The following is an 18,379-nucleotide window of genomic DNA, read 5'->3' on the forward strand; positions in this document are numbered from 1 at the left end:
GTCTGATCTGGTGGCTGAGCCCGAGCGTGCCGAGTTACCGCGAACTGCAACTCTGAGACCTGGCTAAACTCTGAAAGTTGCAGGAGCAGTCGTTTCGGGTGGACCCAGCGAGGGCGCTGAGAGGAATCGGCCGTGGGGCTCGCTGTGGACCACATTTCCCAGAGGGCCCGGCAGCCCGTCGCTTTTCTCGCGGGAACTCGAACTTTTCATCACGCCTGGCGGGAGCGTTAGATCCTTGAGGTGAGATCGTGGGCCCCTGGGGGAACTGCTTCAGCTCTGCAGGTTCGGACCCCCGGGGACCCGAAAGGCCTAAGTTGAGGAGACCGGAGGCCGATATGGAGCTCGGTACTTGGGCCTGTGCGGGCGGAGCGGCGTGAGAAGGGGGAGGTTATGCGACCCGTGTGCAGATATAGGATGCCTATCATTGTGGAATTGTGACTATGTCCCCCTATGGTGGTGTGTGCTTGTGACCCCAAGACACTGGGGTACTTGCGACTGTGCGAGTGTATGTATTCCGTGTTGAATTTGCGATTGTATCTGTGATACCATGTTTGGCTCTGTGTGCGGATGTGGAGTGCGTGTTCCCTTGTTTTAAGAATGACTGCTTAAGGTATGTGGCACTGTGTGTATGGGTATGAGGCTCCTGTCAGCTGTGCGATTGTTACTCCAGAACTCTGTCCTTAGGAAATCTCTGTGAGGTTTTGTTAGATTATTGACCTCAACAGCAGTAACCTCAGCTTTCTCCTGAGACACTGGGATTGGACGGGACGCCCCATTCCTCTGATCTCATTCGCTTTTGTGCTGGGGGATGGGGATGGGGCTGACCTGTGACCTGACCAGTTTGAGCAACAAGAAGAACCTGGTGTCTTACGATGACTTTCTACTTTCCAAGTTCTATCCTTCTCCAGGTGAGGCGCAGAAGAGAAGGAAACAATGCATGCTGAACTTATACAAGCAGTTTTCAGGGTATGTTGGGGTTTCCTCTTTTCTTTCGTTCTTCTGAAAGTTAATGCTTAATAAAGATGCCGTTTGATTATAGGTTCCTATAATTTTCCCACTGGAGAAAAGGATAGTTGAGCCTGCTACTGAAGCACAATAACTCCCATATACCTAATGTTTACTTATTTGGAAAATGGCTCCACTTCTGTTTGCCATGTTTTCTTATTTTTATTTTTATATTTTATATTTTTAATTTTTTAAGATTTTTTTTTTATGTGGACAATTTTCAAAGTCTTTATTGAATTTGTTACAATATTGCTTCTGTTTTATGCTTTGGTTTTTTGGCTGCAAGACATGTGGCATCCCAGCTTCCCCACCAGGGGTCGAACCCACACCCCCTACGTTGGAAGGCGAAGTCCCAACCACTGGACCGCTAGGGAAGTCCCAAATTTTCTTCTTTTTAAATGCAATATTTATTATGACTTTAAAATAAAAGCATGATTATTTTAGAGATTTTAAAAACACAGATTACCAAGAAAAAATGAAATGAGACCACTCAAATAACTAGTGTTAACATTTTGGTGTATTTTCATTATTTTTCCGATATCAGATTATGCTTCATTTATCATTTTATATCCTACATTTTCACTAAAAAGTATCATTCTCCTGTGTTGTCAGATGATCTTTGTAAATACCATTTTTCAAAGATACACTTTTTTTGTGAATGAGTTATGGTTTATTCGTCAGATGAGCTGTGTCAGACATGAAATCTTTCAACACTTATTTAAAATATTTATTTGTACAAACACACATACACATAGATGCATGTAGGTTTGAGTTGCGATTTCCATGATTAATAATGAGATTGAACACCACTTCATATGTTTATTGGTTATCAGGGTTTCTTCTTTTGTGACACACCTGTTGAAATCTTTTATTTTGCTCTTGGATTATCTTTTTTAATATATAAATTATTTATTTATTTTATTTTTGGCTCCGTTGGGTCTTCATTGCTGCACACAGGCTTTCTCTAGTTGCGGAGAGCTACTCTTCGTTGTGGTGCACGGGCTTCTCATTGCGGTGGCTTCTCTTTGTTACAGAGCGCGGACTCTAGGCGGGCAGGCTTCAGTAGTTGTGGCATGCAGGCTCAGTAATTCTGGCTCACAGGCTCTAGAGCTCAGGCCTCAGTAATTGTGGCTCATGGGCTTAGTTGCTCTGTGGCATGTGGGATCTTTCCGGACCAAGAACCTGTGTCCCCTGCATTGGCAGGGGGATTCTTAGCCACTGCGCCACCAGGGAAGTCCCTGGATTATCTCTTATTGATTCATGGGAATTCTTTATATTTTCTGGATATGGATCCTTTATTGATTATATTTTTCTACTATCTGGATTGTTTTATCACTTCCCTTAAGGTAGTTGTCCGAATAAAATCTGACTTCTTTATTATATATTTTTTTATTTTTGGCTGCGTTGAGTCTTTATTGCGGTGCACAGCTTCTCATTGCTGTGGCTTCTCTCGTTGCAGAGCACGGGCTCTAGGCGCGCGGGCTTCAATAGTTAACAGCGTGGGCTCTAGGGCACACAGGCTTCAGTAGTTGTGGTGCACAGGCTCAGTAGTTGTGGTGCACAGGCTTAGTTGCTCTGCAGCATGTGAGATCTTCCTGGACCAGGGCTCGAACCGTGTCTACTGCATTGGCAGGTGGGTTTTTAACCACTGCACCACCAGGGAAGTCCCCCTAATTTTTTATCAAATATTTTTCCCTTGGTGGTATATTTTGTATCTTATTTAGGAAATCCTTCCCTGTCCCAAGGTTATGTAAATATTCTATATTTATATTTAAAGCGATAATCCCATTTATTTACTTAACCTATTTTTAATTATTCTAGCTCCTCATTTGAGGTAATTTGACTTTTCTTCCTCTGGCTGTTTTTAAGACTGTCACTCTGTTTTTGGCTTTCTGTAACTCAAGTAGGATGTGCCTAAATGTGCATTTCTTTTTATTTATCTGCTTGGAATTTGTTCAGCTTTTTAAATTTGTGGATAGGTATTCAGGAATATCCTCAGCCATCTTAAAAGATTGCCCTGCTTCATTCTCTCTCTTCTTCTTAGGCTCTAATTATACATAGGTTATAATTTCTCCCCTTTATTTTTTTGGTCTCTTACTCTCTTTTTGGTTTTTAGAGTTAATACTTGTAGCTAAAATCAAAGCAATATTAGGCAAAAGAACTTTGCCTTGTTTCAGGACAGGAGTGGAGGGCATGGCAGGTAGCTAGAGTTGTGGGGTTCTTCCTTTAACTGGTAGAAAAAAATATCTTTATTCAGTTACGTTTCAACACTTCTAATCTTGGGGAGCTCACCAAATCATAAGGCTCTCAGTTCACTTTATGATTCTCATATCTGAAAATTAGAGTGTACCAAGGTAGAGGACTCAGAATAGGGATTGTGTTTTCTGAAGGTATAAATTGGGAGCTGAAACTAAATTTGGAACTCTCAATTTTAAAAATGTGTGTTTGGTACAGAGCCAAAGAAAACCAGGATGAGAATCAGTCTCCCCAAGTCTGTTCAGTGTAAGGCCTTTCTATCTGAATTTCTTCGGAAAAGGGCTGAGTCTTTCCTAATCCATTCTCCTTTGCCGAAGCCCAAACAGAGCATCTGGTTCCCCTCCCCCATCAACCTCTAATTACACTCACCATCTCTGTAATGAAGATTATTGCCCAATATTAATGGGAGTAACTCTAGGGAGGTAGTATACTGCAGTGGAAAATAAATTTTAAAAGGAATAAAATGAATTTTGTTCTTAGAAGCTAACCTAATGTTTAATCAGGAAATATCTGAAACATTCCAGGTAAAATCAGAAAAAGACAAGGGTATACAGCATTACCAATGTTATTTAACATTGTTCTATAGGTGTTAACCAAAGCACTTAGACAAGAGGAAAAATTAGGTTAAAAATTAGAAAAGAGAGTGTAAGATTATTACTTTGTGCAGATGCTATGACTGTGTACCTGGAAAATCAAATCAACTTATAACCAACACTTTGAAATAAGCAGGACTCCATAGGGAGCAAGCAAAAGGATTTTCTTTCCCTATAATTTCCACTCTCAACTCTATGGCTAATGTTTTTGTTGCCCTGAATAAAAGCTTGTGTAGTCCCTATAATTGTTTTGATCACTCTTTGGTATTCTTTGGTTATTTTCAGTCACAAGATCAGTCTCATTTTACTAATTACAACCTCTAGTTGAGGATAATAATGTGCAAATTTCATTTAAAGCCTTTTCTCTGAGCTCAGGTTTGCTCCAAGCTAGAAGCTTACAGTGTGAAAAGGGGGACCTACTAAGCTGCTTTGTTTCTTTAATCTGAACTCCTCTTCACTCAGTAGTCAGTTTCTTTACTATAGTCCTCTATCCTCCTCTTCTAGGTGTTGCTCTCTAGGTCTGCTCTCTAGGTCTAGATATTGTTCGGGGACTTGCCTTTTACAATTATACTGGACTTAGTTCACCATTCTCATGTTAGTTTTCTAGTTTCAGAGTATAATACCTTTCATTTTCTTAATCTACTCTCTAGTTTTGATGGAACACTTAGGCCAGTAGCTTCCTAAGAAAAGCTAGACAGGAGATAATTTAACATTCATTCTCTATGGTTCTACAATTGTCTTTTTTTTTTTTGCCGCACCACATGACTTGTGGGATCTTAGTTCCCCAACCGGGGATCGAACCCACGCCCCCTACATTGGAAGTGTGGAGTCTTAACCACTGGATCGCCACGGAAGTCCCTAGAATTGTCTTGATTTAATCGTCACACTAACTTGGTATTTAATCTTTCTTTTTTTTTTAAATGGGTTTTAAAAATTGTTTTATTTGGGAAAAGTGCGCCTTACAAGAGGGCAGCTACAAAATACAGAGACGTCTGCAACAATTACTTGTTTTTGCTTAAAGTGAAAGAATGAGTGGTATCCAAGGAATCAAAGCAGTAGGTGGACAAATCAGGAGCATCTCCAAGTTATTTTCAGGAAATACAACAACAAAATGCAAAGCCATAATTTCCGATCAAGGAATTTTTCTAAGAATTTAGCTTATCTCATGGATTACCACCCTTCCGTCCCCTTTTAGTGGAAAAAGCATGACTTACTATTGCAAACCAATTTTGGTATTTAGTCTTGCTTTGTATATAATCTTCATACTAGCTTTGGCTGTGTGTGGAATTCTCGGCCAGAATTTGTTGTCTTTTGTAATATTAAAGGAATCACTTCATTTTCTTGTTTTAAATGGTGCTGTTGAGAAATCCATTGCCATTCTGATTCCTGAAATTTTTTATGTGATCCACAGAAGCTTTTAGAAAGTTCTGTTTTTCCCTGATATTCTGAAATTTTACTCCAAAACATAAGGTTGTTTTTTTTTTTTTTTAAGTCCATCACATTTTTCCCTCTCTTGGGGCTTAAATAGAACATGGGAAGGAATTCTCATTTATGCAGACTTTACTGTGGCCAGGCACTGAACTGCATGCTTGCTATTTCATCTCATTGGGAAAGTCCACTCTGTTTGTACATTCCTAGACATACCCCTCTGTATATAGGAGATATGTCTTATATTGATTTAATCGATTCCAGCTCCTTCGATTTGATTAATAATCTCTGTCCTTTTATGTAGAGCCCCCTACCACTTCATCTACTATCATCTTTTTCTTCTCTCTTTCCATTGTGAAAGCATGTTTGTTGTTTCAGGGGTCAGTGATGTTCAGGGATGTGTCTATAAACTTCTCTCAGGAGGAATGGGAGTGCCTGGACTCTGGTCAGATGAATTTATACAAAGAAGTGATGTTGGAGAATTTCAGCAACCTGGTTTCAGTGGGTAAGGGTAACTATCCCCCCAAATTCAGAGTCTGCCCTTGGGAATGTGTCCTTTCTCCATTATGAATTACACATTTCAAGTAACCAGCAAAATTTCTGCACTCTGTTCCCCAAGGAATGGTTGAGTTGGAATGGAATGCAAGAGTTGGAAATGGGCAGCTCCACTGGGCTGTGGCTGAAGCTTCATCTTCATCTTTCTCTGGTCCTTCCCTATAGGGGCATCTCTTTCTTGATCACCAAGGGACCGGATCTGATTTCTGGGACACCAACAGCATAACCATGTCCCATGTCTTTTCTTGTGATCAGGACTTTCCAGTTCTAAGCCAACTGTGATCTCCTTATTGGAACAAGGAAAAGAGCCCTGGATGGTTGACAGAGAGCTGACGAGAGGCCTTTGTTCAGGTAAGTGAGAGGTGATAGAGCAGGAGCAGAACCTGAGGAGGTATTACCTATATAAGATGTTATCAGAAAACTCCCCTCAAAAACCCAAGCCCTCTTCCATAAAAGAGGTATCTTGCTTTTTTTCTCTTATACTTTATTCCCAGTCCAATGTAGCAAGTACCTTCCTTTGTCATTTCTAAGAGTTATTCTACCCACCTTTTAGATTTCATTCCTTCATAGGATCTGCTGCATTTAGACTTGTATTAACAGTAGATATTCCCACCCTAAGAAGTGTGTGTGTGTTGTGTGTATGTGTTCCAATACTGGTTTTCATTTTATTGACTTTCTAAGTATTTGTTAACTTCATTAACCGGGTTGTCCTGGATAGTAGTTCATTGTTTCATTTATCAAACATTTGATTTTTTTTTCCATTAAAAAAAATTCAGATATAACATACATATGGAAACTACATGAGTGATTGTATAGTGTGAAGAATTACAAGTGAATGCATCCATGTAACCACCACTTCAGACAAGTAATAGAAAATTACTAGCACCTTAGAATCCTTTCTGCCCTTTCCCAATCACTAGCCTCTTTGTCCTCCTCTTGACTTCTAACTCCGTGAAATAATTTTGCCTTTTTCTGAGCTGAATATAGGTGGAATCATACAGTATTTATACTTTTGCCTTTGTTTTTTCTCAACTTTATGTTTATGGGACACATCACCCATGTTATTGCATATAGCTGATGTTCATTCTCAATGCTATGCTGTATTCCATTCTATGAATATATTTTATAGTGTGTATTATATATTGCTAATTATTATAAATAAGTCCTTTCTACTATTGACCGTTGGGTTGTTTTCCAGTTTTTAGCTATGTGAACATTCCTTTGGTGCATATGTGTACACATTTCTTTTGGGTGTATACCCAGGAGTGGAATTACTGGTAATAGGATATGTGTTGGTTCAATTTTAAAAGATAATGCCAGTTTTCCAAAGTGGTTATACCAATTTATACTTCCACTAGCAGTATGAAAGTTGCTATTCCTCTGCATTCTTGCCAGTTTTTTTTTTTTTTTTTTTTTTAATTTATTTATTTATGGCTGCGTTGGGTCTTCATTGCTGCGTGTGGGCTTTCTCTAGTTGCTGCAAGCAGCGGCTACTCTTTGTTGCGGTGCACGGGCTTCTCAATGCAGTGGCTTCTCTTGTTGCGGAGCACAGGCTCTAGGTGTGTGGACCTCAGCAGTTGTGGCTCTCAGGCTCCAGAGAGCAGGCTCAGTAGTTGTGGCCCACGGGCTTAGTTGCTCCGTGGCATGTGGGATCCTTCCGGAACAGGGCTCGAACCTGTGTTCCCTGCATTAGCAGGTGGATTCTTAACCACTGCGCCACCAGGGAAGCCCTTGCCAGTTCTTGATATTGCTAGACCTTTTAATTTTAGACATTCTGCCGGTGTGTGTGTGTGTGTGTGTGTTCTGTGACTTGCCCGTTTAAGTTTCTTGCTTCTATTCATTAGGTTGTCTTAATTTTTCTTAGTGATTTGAAGGAGTTTTTTGTATATTCTGTATATGAGTCTTTGTAAATATCATCTACCACCTTATAGCTTACTTTCTTATCCTTTTAGTGCTGTCTTTTGATTTTATTAATTTTAAGTAGTCAGGCTTATCTATCTTTTCCTTTATAGTTGTTGCTTTTTGTGTTCTGTGTAGGACTCATTGCCTACCCCAAAGTCATGAAGATGCTTCCTGTGTTATATTCTAGTAGCTTTTTTGTTTTACCTTTTACATTTAGATCTCCAATTTCCTGGAGCTGATATTTGTTTATAGTATGAGGTAGGGGTCAAATTTCATTATTTTTCCATGTAAATATCCAATTGACCAGACAATGTTTACTGAAAAGACTTTTTCCCTTTCTCTATAATGCTACCTTTGTTATAAATCATGTGTTGCCATATCTGTGAGTCTATCTCTGAACTTTATTCTGTTCCATTGGCTTGTCTACCTTTGTCCCAATATCACACTATAAAAGTACTGTAGTCTATAATAAGGCTTATTTGGCAGAGCAAGCTCTCCTGCTTCTTCTTGATAATTTTCATATAAATTTAATTTATTTTATTATAACTATTTTTCATAAATTTATTTTTAAATTTTTGGCTGCGTTGTGTCTTTGTTGCTGTGCACGGGCTCCTCGTTGTGGTGGCTTCTCTTGTTGCAGAACACAGGCTCCAGGTACACGGGCTTCAGTATCTGTGGCTTACGGGCTGTAGAGCGCAGGCTCAGTAGTTGTGGCACATGGGCTTAGTATCTCTGCGGCATGTGGGATCTTCCCAGACCAGGGCTCAAACCCATGTCCCCTGCATTGGCAGGCAAATTCTTAACCACTGTGCCAGCAGGGAAGTCCTTATATAAATTTTAGAATCAGCTTATTAATATTCACACACACATAAAAATAACTGCTGACATTTTGATTAAGGTTAAAATAAAGTTATACATCAGTTTCTGGAGAATTAACATTTTGGAACAGTCTTCTAAAAAAGTTTGATTTTTTAATTTGTGCAAGTAGTCTGCTAGGTGCTACATAGTTTAAAAAATATGTAGACTTATTAAGAAATACATTGTTTAATGTGGGAGCTAGAACATTTCTGTAAATAATTTCTACAAAGTAGAATTCAGCAAACAAGAAGAACAAATAGGAAGCTCAGAAAAAAGTTATAAAACAGTCAAAAAATACATAAGTGGTATTGATTCAATAGAAATTAATTGTTGGATCCTTGGAAGTAGATGTAACCTATCGAGATAGTGATAGAATTAGACCATGCCTCCATTGAGAGAGAATTCTGGATTCAACAAAGCTCTAGGAACCTAGGCAAGAGTTTGTGAATCTCCTTCCTTGCCCTCCATAGGTCTCAGCTAGCCTTAAATATTTTATAAGCAGGGATCCAGAATTTTTTTCCTCCATAAATTGAATCATTTTCCTCTCTATCATCTGTAAAAGAATTGAGCTTTCTTCATTGATTTCTGGTGCCATCTTTATTGGATAATAAATTCGCATATATGAGTCTTTCTCAGCACTCTACTGTCTTGTTATGGTATAATGCCAGTACGAGTGTCTTTATTTCTTTGGTTTGTATTTTTTAATATCTAATATCACCTTATTTTTCAGATCCAAGGTTTACTTAGCCTCTGGAGTATTTTTGCTTTTTTTGTTTTTATTTCCCTGTGTCTCTCTTATTGCTTTTCCTCCCTACCAACTTGCTTACTCACTCCCTTCTCTATCTTTCCTTGACCCCATACTTTTCCACATGATCTCTGTTTATTCTTTTTCCACTTTTTTATAATTAATTAAATAGTATTAAATATATAACATGAAAGGTAAAACTATTTAAAAAGGAAATTTTTGAATATTTAAACTTTTTAAAGAGAAAATCTTTGTGAAAAATAGATAAAGAAAGATAACTTACCTTAAACTCCAAAAGTAGGAGCACGAAGTCTACCTCAAGGAAGTTGTCAGCGGAAACCTGGATAGCAGTGGAGAAGAGCTTAGGCCCAATGGCGACTGTGGAAGCAAGCAGCAGCAATGGGAAAGGGCAAGGGGGTCGAGACCTCAGTTACCTTTTACTGATTGGAGGAGGTGGCAAAGCGCAACTCCCTGAAGGACATATGGCTGGTGATCCACGGGCAAGTCTGTGATGTCACCTGCCTTCTTAACGAGCTTCCTGGTGGAGAAGAGGTTCTGCTGGAACAAGCTCGTGGAGATGCAACTGAAAGCTTTGAAGATGTAGGCCGCTTGTCTGAGGCCAGAGAAGTGCTCAAGCAGTACTATATTGGTGATTTGCCTCTGAATTACATTAAACCTGGAAGTGGGGGACTTCCCTGGTGCTCCAGTGGGTAAGACTCTGTGCTCCCAATGCAGGGAGCCCGGGTTCAATCTCTGGTTGGGGAACTAGATCCCACATGGATGCCTCAACTAAGAGTCCATGTGCTGCAACTAAGAAGCCCTCATGCATACCATAACTAAAGATCCCATGTGCTGCAACTAAGACCTGGTGCAGCCAAAATAAATAAATATTTTAAAAACAAAGAAACGTGGAAGTGGCAGCAAGCACCCTCCAAAAAGCAACACGTGCAAAAGCTGTTGGTCGTATTGGATCTTCCCCATCATAGGTCATATTCTCTTAGGTATTCTGTATCGTTACTACACAGCGGAGAGCTAATCCTCCCAAGGAGACCTTGTTTAAATCTGGAAAGCATATCCACTTGGGAATGAGGACTAGAGGCTTGTTTGGAGGTTGAAGCAGTGCCTTCTCTAATCCTGCTAATTGTACTCTTACCCTTCGGAACCCAGACTGTTGGCCAGATATCCACCTCAGCCCTGGGCCAATGTCCAAGTCATTTCTTAGAGCCTTACTCTCAAAGCACCTGCTCATTGTTCTGTGTCCTTGCCGTTGTTCCCTCTCTTTATTCTTTTCCGTGGGCACCTTTATGTTTCAAAATTTCTTTTGTAATTACAGTCCACATGTCCTAGTGACATTGCCCTTTGGTAAAATTGCTTTCCAGTACTTTGAATTCATATTAGACATACTTAACAGGGCATCACACTCTGGTTTTGAAGCTTTTCTTTTTCCCTTTTTCTTTTAAGTAAATATTGTTAAAAATAAATAAATAAAACTCCAAAAGTACAAACCATACAGCAAAAACATGAACTGGAAATACATCAGAATTAAGGATTTCTGCTAAATGAAGGACACAATAGATAAATTTAATGCACAGTAGACTAGAAGATACTTGCTAATTAAGAGGAAAAAGTTAGTGACCCCAATAAAAATACCAATAAAGGTTAACAAGACTAAAATGCTAATAAGCCCACCAGATGTTCATACTTATTAATAATTAGAAATGCAAATGAAGGCAATAACGAAATATCACTTCACTTATTAGGCTAGGAAAGTAGAAAGCTGGGTAATGACAACTGTGGGTGGGGACAAAGAAATTCTTATGCACTTTTGGTGAAAGTATACAGTGGTGTTGCCTTTCTCTACAGCCATCTGGTACTACTTAAACAGGTATACATATGCCCCACTTTGGGGTATATATCTAAAATTGAAAATAATGCAAAAGGATAAATACTTCATGTCTTTCAAATGTCATACCAGTGTATCATCTATCAGGTCCATTTGAGGATTAATTATCTTGGGAAATGTATCATTGTTTCACTTACTATTTACTACTCATTAGGGACCAGGTTCTCTTAAAATTAGATGTTAAATTTAAAAAGATTGATAAGTTGCGAATGATTCGTCTGGTGGAAAAGGTAGCTGAAGGATATGGTTTTATTATCCTATAACACAGTAACTCGTTTTTGTATCCAACTTAGTGATGTTATTCCTGCATTCTTTAGGGTACCATATGAACTCAGTCTCTCCTAGATAATTGGAACTAGCTTGATCATTCCTCTGGCCCTCTCATTAATGAGTTAAATAAATCTTTAAAACATGCTTAGCATATTCTGTTTCATTGGTTTATGTGATTGTCTTTATGCCAGTACCATACTGTTTTAACTGCTGTAGCTTTGTTTTATACTTTGAAATCAGAAAGTGTGATACCATTAGCTTTCTTACACTTCCTAAAGATTATTTTTAGCTCTTCCAATTTTTTTTCTATTAATATTTCTGTAAAAAATGCCTTTGGGATTTTTATAGGGATTGCGTTGAATCTGTAGATTAAATTTTAACAGTATGAACTCTTCCAGTCCACAAGCACTTGATCACTTTCCATTTAGTGTCATCTTTAATTTCTTCAATGTTTTATGGTTTTCACTGTACAAGTCTTTCATCTCCCTAGTTAAGTTTATTCCTAAGTATTTAATTCCTTTTGATGCTATTATAAATGGAATTGTTTTCCTGATTTCCTTTCAGATTGTTTATTGTTAGTGTATAGAAACACTATAGTTTTGTATCCTGCAACTGAAAACTAAATTTGTCTAATTCTGACAGTTTTTATGTGGAGCCTTTAGGGTTTTTTCTATGTCATTTTCAAATAGGGACAATTTTACTTCTAAGTTTGTTGAGAGTTTTTAATCATGAAAGGATGTTGAATTTTATGAAATGCTTCTTATCTATTGAGATGATTGTGTGATTTTTATCCTTTATTCTGTTAATGTGGTATATCACATTGATTTTTGTATGTTGAACCATCTTTGCATCCTACAGATAAATCGTAGTTGGTCATGATGTATGATCCTTTTAGTGTGCTGTTGAGAATTTTTGCATTTATATTCATCAGGGATGTTGGCCTGTAATTTTCTTTTCTGTGACTTCCTTGTCTGGGTTTGGTCTGAGGGTAATTCTGGCTTCATAAAATGAGTTTGGAAGTCTTCCCTGCTCTTCAGTTTTTTTGGAAGAGTTTGAGAAGGATTGGCATAATGTGTGGTAGAATTCACTAGTGAACCTCCCAACAAAGAAGAGCCTAGGCTTTTTATTATTAATTCAGTCTCCTTACTAGTTATAGACTTTCTATTTAGACTTTCTGTTTCTTCATGACTTTCTATTTCTTCATGATTCAGTCTTGGTAGGTTGTATGTTTCTAGGAATTTTTTCGTTTCCTTCAGTTTATCCAGTTTCTTGGTGTATAATTGTTCATAGTATTCTCTTATGACAGTTTTTATTTCTGTTATATCAGTTATAATGTCTCTTTTATTTCTGATTTTATTTGAGTCTCCTCTCTTTTTTTCTTAATCTAGCTAAAAGTTTGTCAATTTATCTTTTCAATAAACCAACTATTAGTTCCATTGATCTTTTCTGTTGTTTTTCTACTCTCTATTTCATTTATCTCTGCCCTAATCTTTATTATTTCCTTCCTTCTGCTAACTTTGGGTTTAGTTTGTTCCTTGAAATGTAAAGTTAGGTTGTATATTTGCAATTCTTCTTTTTCAATGTAGGAAGTATAAAATTCCATTTTCATACTGCTTTTTCTGCATCCCATAAGTGGTTTTGTTTGTCTAAAGATATTTTCTAATTCTTTGGGCCATTGGTTGTTCAAAAGTGTGTTTTTAATTTCCACATATTTGTTAATTTTCCAGTTTTCCTTTTGCTGTTGATTTCTAGTTTTGTTCCATTGTAGTCAGAAAAGATACTTCATATGATTTCCATCTTAAATTTCTTAAGACTTATTTTGTGAACTAACATGTCATCTATCCTAGGGAATGTTCCATGTATGCTTGATAAGAATATATTCTGCTGCTGTTGAATGGAATATTCTATATATGTCATTTAGGTTCATTTGCCCTATGGTATTGTTCAAGTCACTTTTCTTTCTTGATTTACTGTCTGATTGTTCTATCTATTATTGAAAGTAGGCTGTTGAAGTGTCCTGCTGTTGTATTTTTGTCTATGTCTCCCTTCAGTTTTGACAGTGTTTGCTTAATATACTTAAGTGCTCTTATATTGGGTGCAGGTATGTTTATAATTGTTATAGCTTCCTGGTGAATTGACCGTTTTATCATTGTATAATATCCTTGTTTGTTTTTTGTGACAGCTTTAGCTTAAAGTCTGTTTTAGCTTAAAGTCTATTTTATCTGATGTAAGTATAGCCACCCTTGCTCTCTTTAGGTTACCATTTGCATGGATTATCTTTTCCCATCCCTTCACTTTCAGCCATTATCTGTGTTCTTAAATCTAAAGTGGGTCTCTGGAGGACATCATATAATTGGATATTGTTGTTTTCTCCATTCAGCCAGTCTCTTTTGATTTGAGAGTTTAATCCATTTACATTTAAAGTTATTATTGAAGGATTTACTATTGCCATTTTGTTCGTTGTTTTCTGTTCTTTTTGTAGTTCTTTTGTCCCGCTTTTCCTCTCTTGCTGCCTTCCTTTTGTTTCTTTGATTTTTTGTATTGATATGCTTTGAATCCTTTTTATTTTTCTTTTCTGTAATCTCTATAAGGTATCTTCTTTGTGGTTATCATTGGGCTTTCAAAAATATAACAGTATGTTTTAAGTTGATAACAATTTAACTTCAATCACATACAAAAACACTTTTACTTCTCACTACCCACACTTTGTGTTATTGACATTGTACTCTTCTGGTACATAGATATGTTCACCAACCAGGAAGCTTCCCCCAATCCTTGCCAAGTTTTGTACTGGGGGTGTCATTATGTGGGGAGTGGTGACCAGTCCCATCCCTTGAAACTAAGGGTCCATTGTGAATCACCTCCCTATCATAAATTCAGGTATGATCAAAAGTCACTTGTGAATAACAAAAGACAGTCTAGTGGTTTTTGAAGTTCCAGTGGTTTTTGAAGCTCTGCCAGGAACTGGAAACAAAGACCAGATGTATTTTTTGTATCACAAGTATGTATATTTTCTGTTAATTCTTTCTTCTCAGTTCAGTACCCATGCCCACAGCTATGCTGGACGTTCCTGAGTCCAGATTTTCTCTGGTTCCATTTTTCTAGATTTCTAGTTTTCTGTGAGAATGAACAACTATAATCATCCTGTCCTGTGGGATGGGGAGGAGATACAGCCTTTGAATTCATCCTTCAGCTTTTACTGTTCTCTGCACTCCACTATTAGAAGTGCCTGATGCCTCCAGTTCTTGTGCATTTGTAGGGATTTGCACCATGAATCAGTACTGTGGAATTTACCCACTGTTGGCTCAATTTGATATTCTCCAGTCTGCAGTCACTTATCACTCATCCATTGGCTTTCCAGTTTCCAAGTTTTTTTTTTTTTTTTTGTGGTATGCGGGCCTCTCACTGTTGTGGCCTCTTCCGTTGTGAAGCACAGGCTCCGGACGCGCAGGCTCAGCAGCCATGGCTCACGGGCCCAGCCGCTCCACGGCATGTGGGATCTTCCTGGACTGGGGCACGAACCCGTGTCCCCTGCATCAGCAGGCGGACTCTCAACCACTGCGCCACCAGGGAAGCCCCAGTTTCCAAGTTTTATTGCTACTGTTTCTTCTCCAGTATCTTTTGTCCTAGTGGGGTTTTCCTTTCCCCTTGTTAAGCTTTTATTATAATTTTCCTGTGGATTCGTGAACAAGAATTGGTAAATTTACATATACTGTGCCATTTTTAACAGAAATTATGCCCCCCTTTTATTAAAAATACAGTTGACCCTCATTACTCACAGATTATTTATGAATTCACTTATTCCCTAAGATTTATTTGTAAGCCCCAAATCAATACTTACAGTGTTTTCATGGTAATTAGCAGACATATGCCGAGCGGCAGAAAATGTTGACATGGAGTTCCTGTTTTCTCACAGAGAATGTTTCATTCTTACTCTCTTCTTTCTAACACTCAAGGTTCCTCCCTTCTTAGTAACTGCCATGACTTGAAGATTCCATTTCTCTTTCCCAGCATCAGCATCACAGAATTCCAAGGCAAACTATTTTCAGTGAATCCCCTACATACATGAGGCTCTATTCACAGAAGAAATTTACGTGTCCTCCATTCTCACCAGTTTCATTCAGCACCCTAGACTTGTTGAGGGCTGTCCCCCAGTGTGAATTTGCCAACAACATACCCTTTGCTTAGAGCTGCTGACCCTCTCCCACCCCCACTTATACATTTCAATACATTTATTCCTCAGTAGTCCTATAGGTATGACAGTTATCCACAAATAACAAAACATATAGTATGACGCTCTGTGTATGAGTATATGCTTATATAAATGTATATATGATTAGAATCACTGTTTAATGTGGAAGATGGCCCTGAATAGTGTGGATTCATTGAAGTTGCAGGTGATTCTGATCCACACCAGGATTATAGAGTCATCTACTTCCCTAATTAACCCACTTCAACTTCCTCTGTTGCTTCTCCTTAATGTCTGTGCTTTTCTTATCAATTTTACAAATTGCCTAGCCATATTTGGGAACTGTCTAAGCATTTACTTTCCCGAATATTTTCAGCTTAATCTTTGCATTTCTTTTTCAGAAGTTTAACCTTTCCCAGCATAGGAAAAATGAGCATATGCCTTTTTATTTTCTTCCAGATCTGGAATCCATGTGTGAGACCAAGTTACTCTCTCTAAAGAAGAGACATTTTAGTCAAGTGATGTTTACCCATGAAGACATACCCACTTTTATTCAGCCCACGTTTCTTATTCCACATCAAAAAACTATTAATGAAGAGAAGCCCTGTGAATGTAAAATATGTGGAAAGGCCTTTAATCAAAACTCACACTTTGTTCAACATCAGAGAATTCATTCTGCTGAAAAAAACTATGAATGTAAGGAGTGTGGGAAATCCTTTAGTCGTGGCTCACTTGTTGCTCGACATCAGAGGATTCACACTGGTGAAAAACCCTATGAGTGTAAAGAATGTGGCAAGGCTTTTAGTTGTAGTTCATATTTTTCTCAACATCAGAGGATTCACACTGGTGAGAAACCCTATGAATGTAAGGAATGTGGAAAAGCCTTTAATTATTGCTCAAACCTTAATGATCATCAGAGAATTCACACTGGTGAAAAACCCTATGAATGTAAAGTATGTGGAAAAGCCTTTACTAAGAGTTCACAACTTTTTCCACATCTGAGAATTCATACCGGTGAGAAACCTTATGAATGTAAGGAATGTGGGAAAGCCTTTACTCAACATTCAAGGCTTATTCAGCACCACAGGATGCATACTGGTGAGAAACCTTATAAGTGTAAGGAATGTGAGAAGGCCTTTAGTAGTGCCTCAACACTTACTAACCATCACAGAATTCATGCCGGCAAGAAACTCTATGAATGTAAAGAATGTGGAAAGGCCTTTATTCAGAGCTCAGAACTTATTCAACATCAGAGAATTCATACAGATGAAAAACCATATGAATGTAATGAATGTGGAAAGGCTTTTAATAAAGGCTCAAACCTTACTCGACATCAAAGAATTCACACTGGTGAGAAACCTTATGACTGCAAGGAATGTGGAAAAGCCTTTGGTAGTCGCTCTGACCTCATCCGCCATGAAGGAATTCATATTGGATAAATGATAGGCCCTTATGACTGTAAGGAGTGTGGAAAGGCCTTTGGTAGTCACTGTGACCTCACCCACCATGAAGGAATTCATATTGGATAAATGATAGACCCTTTTGATAACCTTTATAATAATATATTTTAAAACAGGTAATGCAAAAAATAAAAAATCCGAGATAATGCATGATCAAAGTTCCTCTCTGTAGTAGTTTTCTAGGGCTACTATAACAAAGTACCAAGTACCACAAAACTAGGTGGCTTAAAACAACAGAAACTTATTCTCTCCGTTTTTGAGCCTTGAAAACCACAAAGTTGTTGGCAAGGTTGGTTCCTTCTGGGGCTCTGAGGAAGAATCTGTTCCGTGCCCTTCTCCTAGCTTCTTGTAACAGTGATTTTTGACATACCTTGGCTTGTAGACGCATTGTCCAATCTCTGCCTCCATCTCCACACTGTGTTCTCTCTGTGTCTCTTCTCTCATATGGACACTGGTCATATTGCATTAGGGATCACCCTAAGGACCTCATCTTAACTTGATTATATGTGCAAAGACCTTATTTCCATGTAAGATCACATTCACAGATACCAGGTGTTAGGACCTCAGCATATTTCAACCCGTTACACTCTGTTAACACTATTTTTTCTAAAGTATTTGTAATTTTATACATAAAGTTAATCAAATGTATTTTAAAATGTGAATTCAAGGTCTAAATTAAACTCCCTTTTCCCCCCAAAAAGATTCTATCCCAAAACTACTTATTCCATAATTCCTTCCCATTTATTCTCTGCTTTGATTATATAGTTTGTATTAACTTATGTTTTAGGGCCGTCTTTTCTGTATCTGTGGCCTACCAAATTACACTGTAAATTGTGTTACATAGGCTATCTATCTTTGAATTCATGGTGGAATTATAACAGGGTTTTTGAAGGCAGCTGTATTCTTTTTTCCTTTTGTAAAATTAATATTTTCTTATTGTAAAAAAAAAAAAGGACACCAAGAAAAAAATAAAGATTATTTGTAAGCCTACCAAACAGAGATGACTACTTCAAATTATCACAACATATCCTTACAGGCTTTACTTAGTGTAATTGTGACATGCATGCTGTACCATAACCTGCTTTTATCATGCTACTATTTCAGCAAGTATAGATGTTTATGTATCATTCCTTTTAATGGTATCATAATAATCTTTTCTGTGATTGACTGTCATTTTGCTAAATAACTACCAAGAAACATTTTGGTGCCTGTTTA

General features: G+C 37.9%; 1 protein-coding gene and 1 pseudogene across 1 annotated transcript; both read left to right on the forward strand.

Annotated features, from left to right (window-relative positions):
- Window positions 1-2: 2 nt before the first annotated feature.
- On the forward strand, window positions 3-18,379 carry ZNF829 (zinc finger protein 829). The gene is made up of 5 exons (XM_024733924.1): window positions 3-345; window positions 893-966; window positions 5,661-5,787; window positions 6,093-6,188; window positions 16,164-18,379. The coding sequence occupies exons 2-5, from the start codon at window positions 934-936 to the stop codon at window positions 17,141-17,143; spliced, it is 1,236 nt and encodes a 411-aa protein (XP_024589692.1). The 5' UTR covers window positions 3-345; window positions 893-933; the 3' UTR covers window positions 17,144-18,379.
- Window positions 9,714-10,402, forward strand: LOC112392332 (cytochrome b5 type B pseudogene; annotated as a pseudogene).

The sequence above is a fragment of the Neophocaena asiaeorientalis genome, unplaced genomic scaffold, assembly GCF_003031525.2.
Source record: "Neophocaena asiaeorientalis asiaeorientalis breed wild unplaced genomic scaffold, Neophocaena_asiaeorientalis_V1.1 scaffold280, whole genome shotgun sequence".
Classification (NCBI taxonomy): Eukaryota; Metazoa; Chordata; class Mammalia; order Artiodactyla; family Phocoenidae; genus Neophocaena; species Neophocaena asiaeorientalis.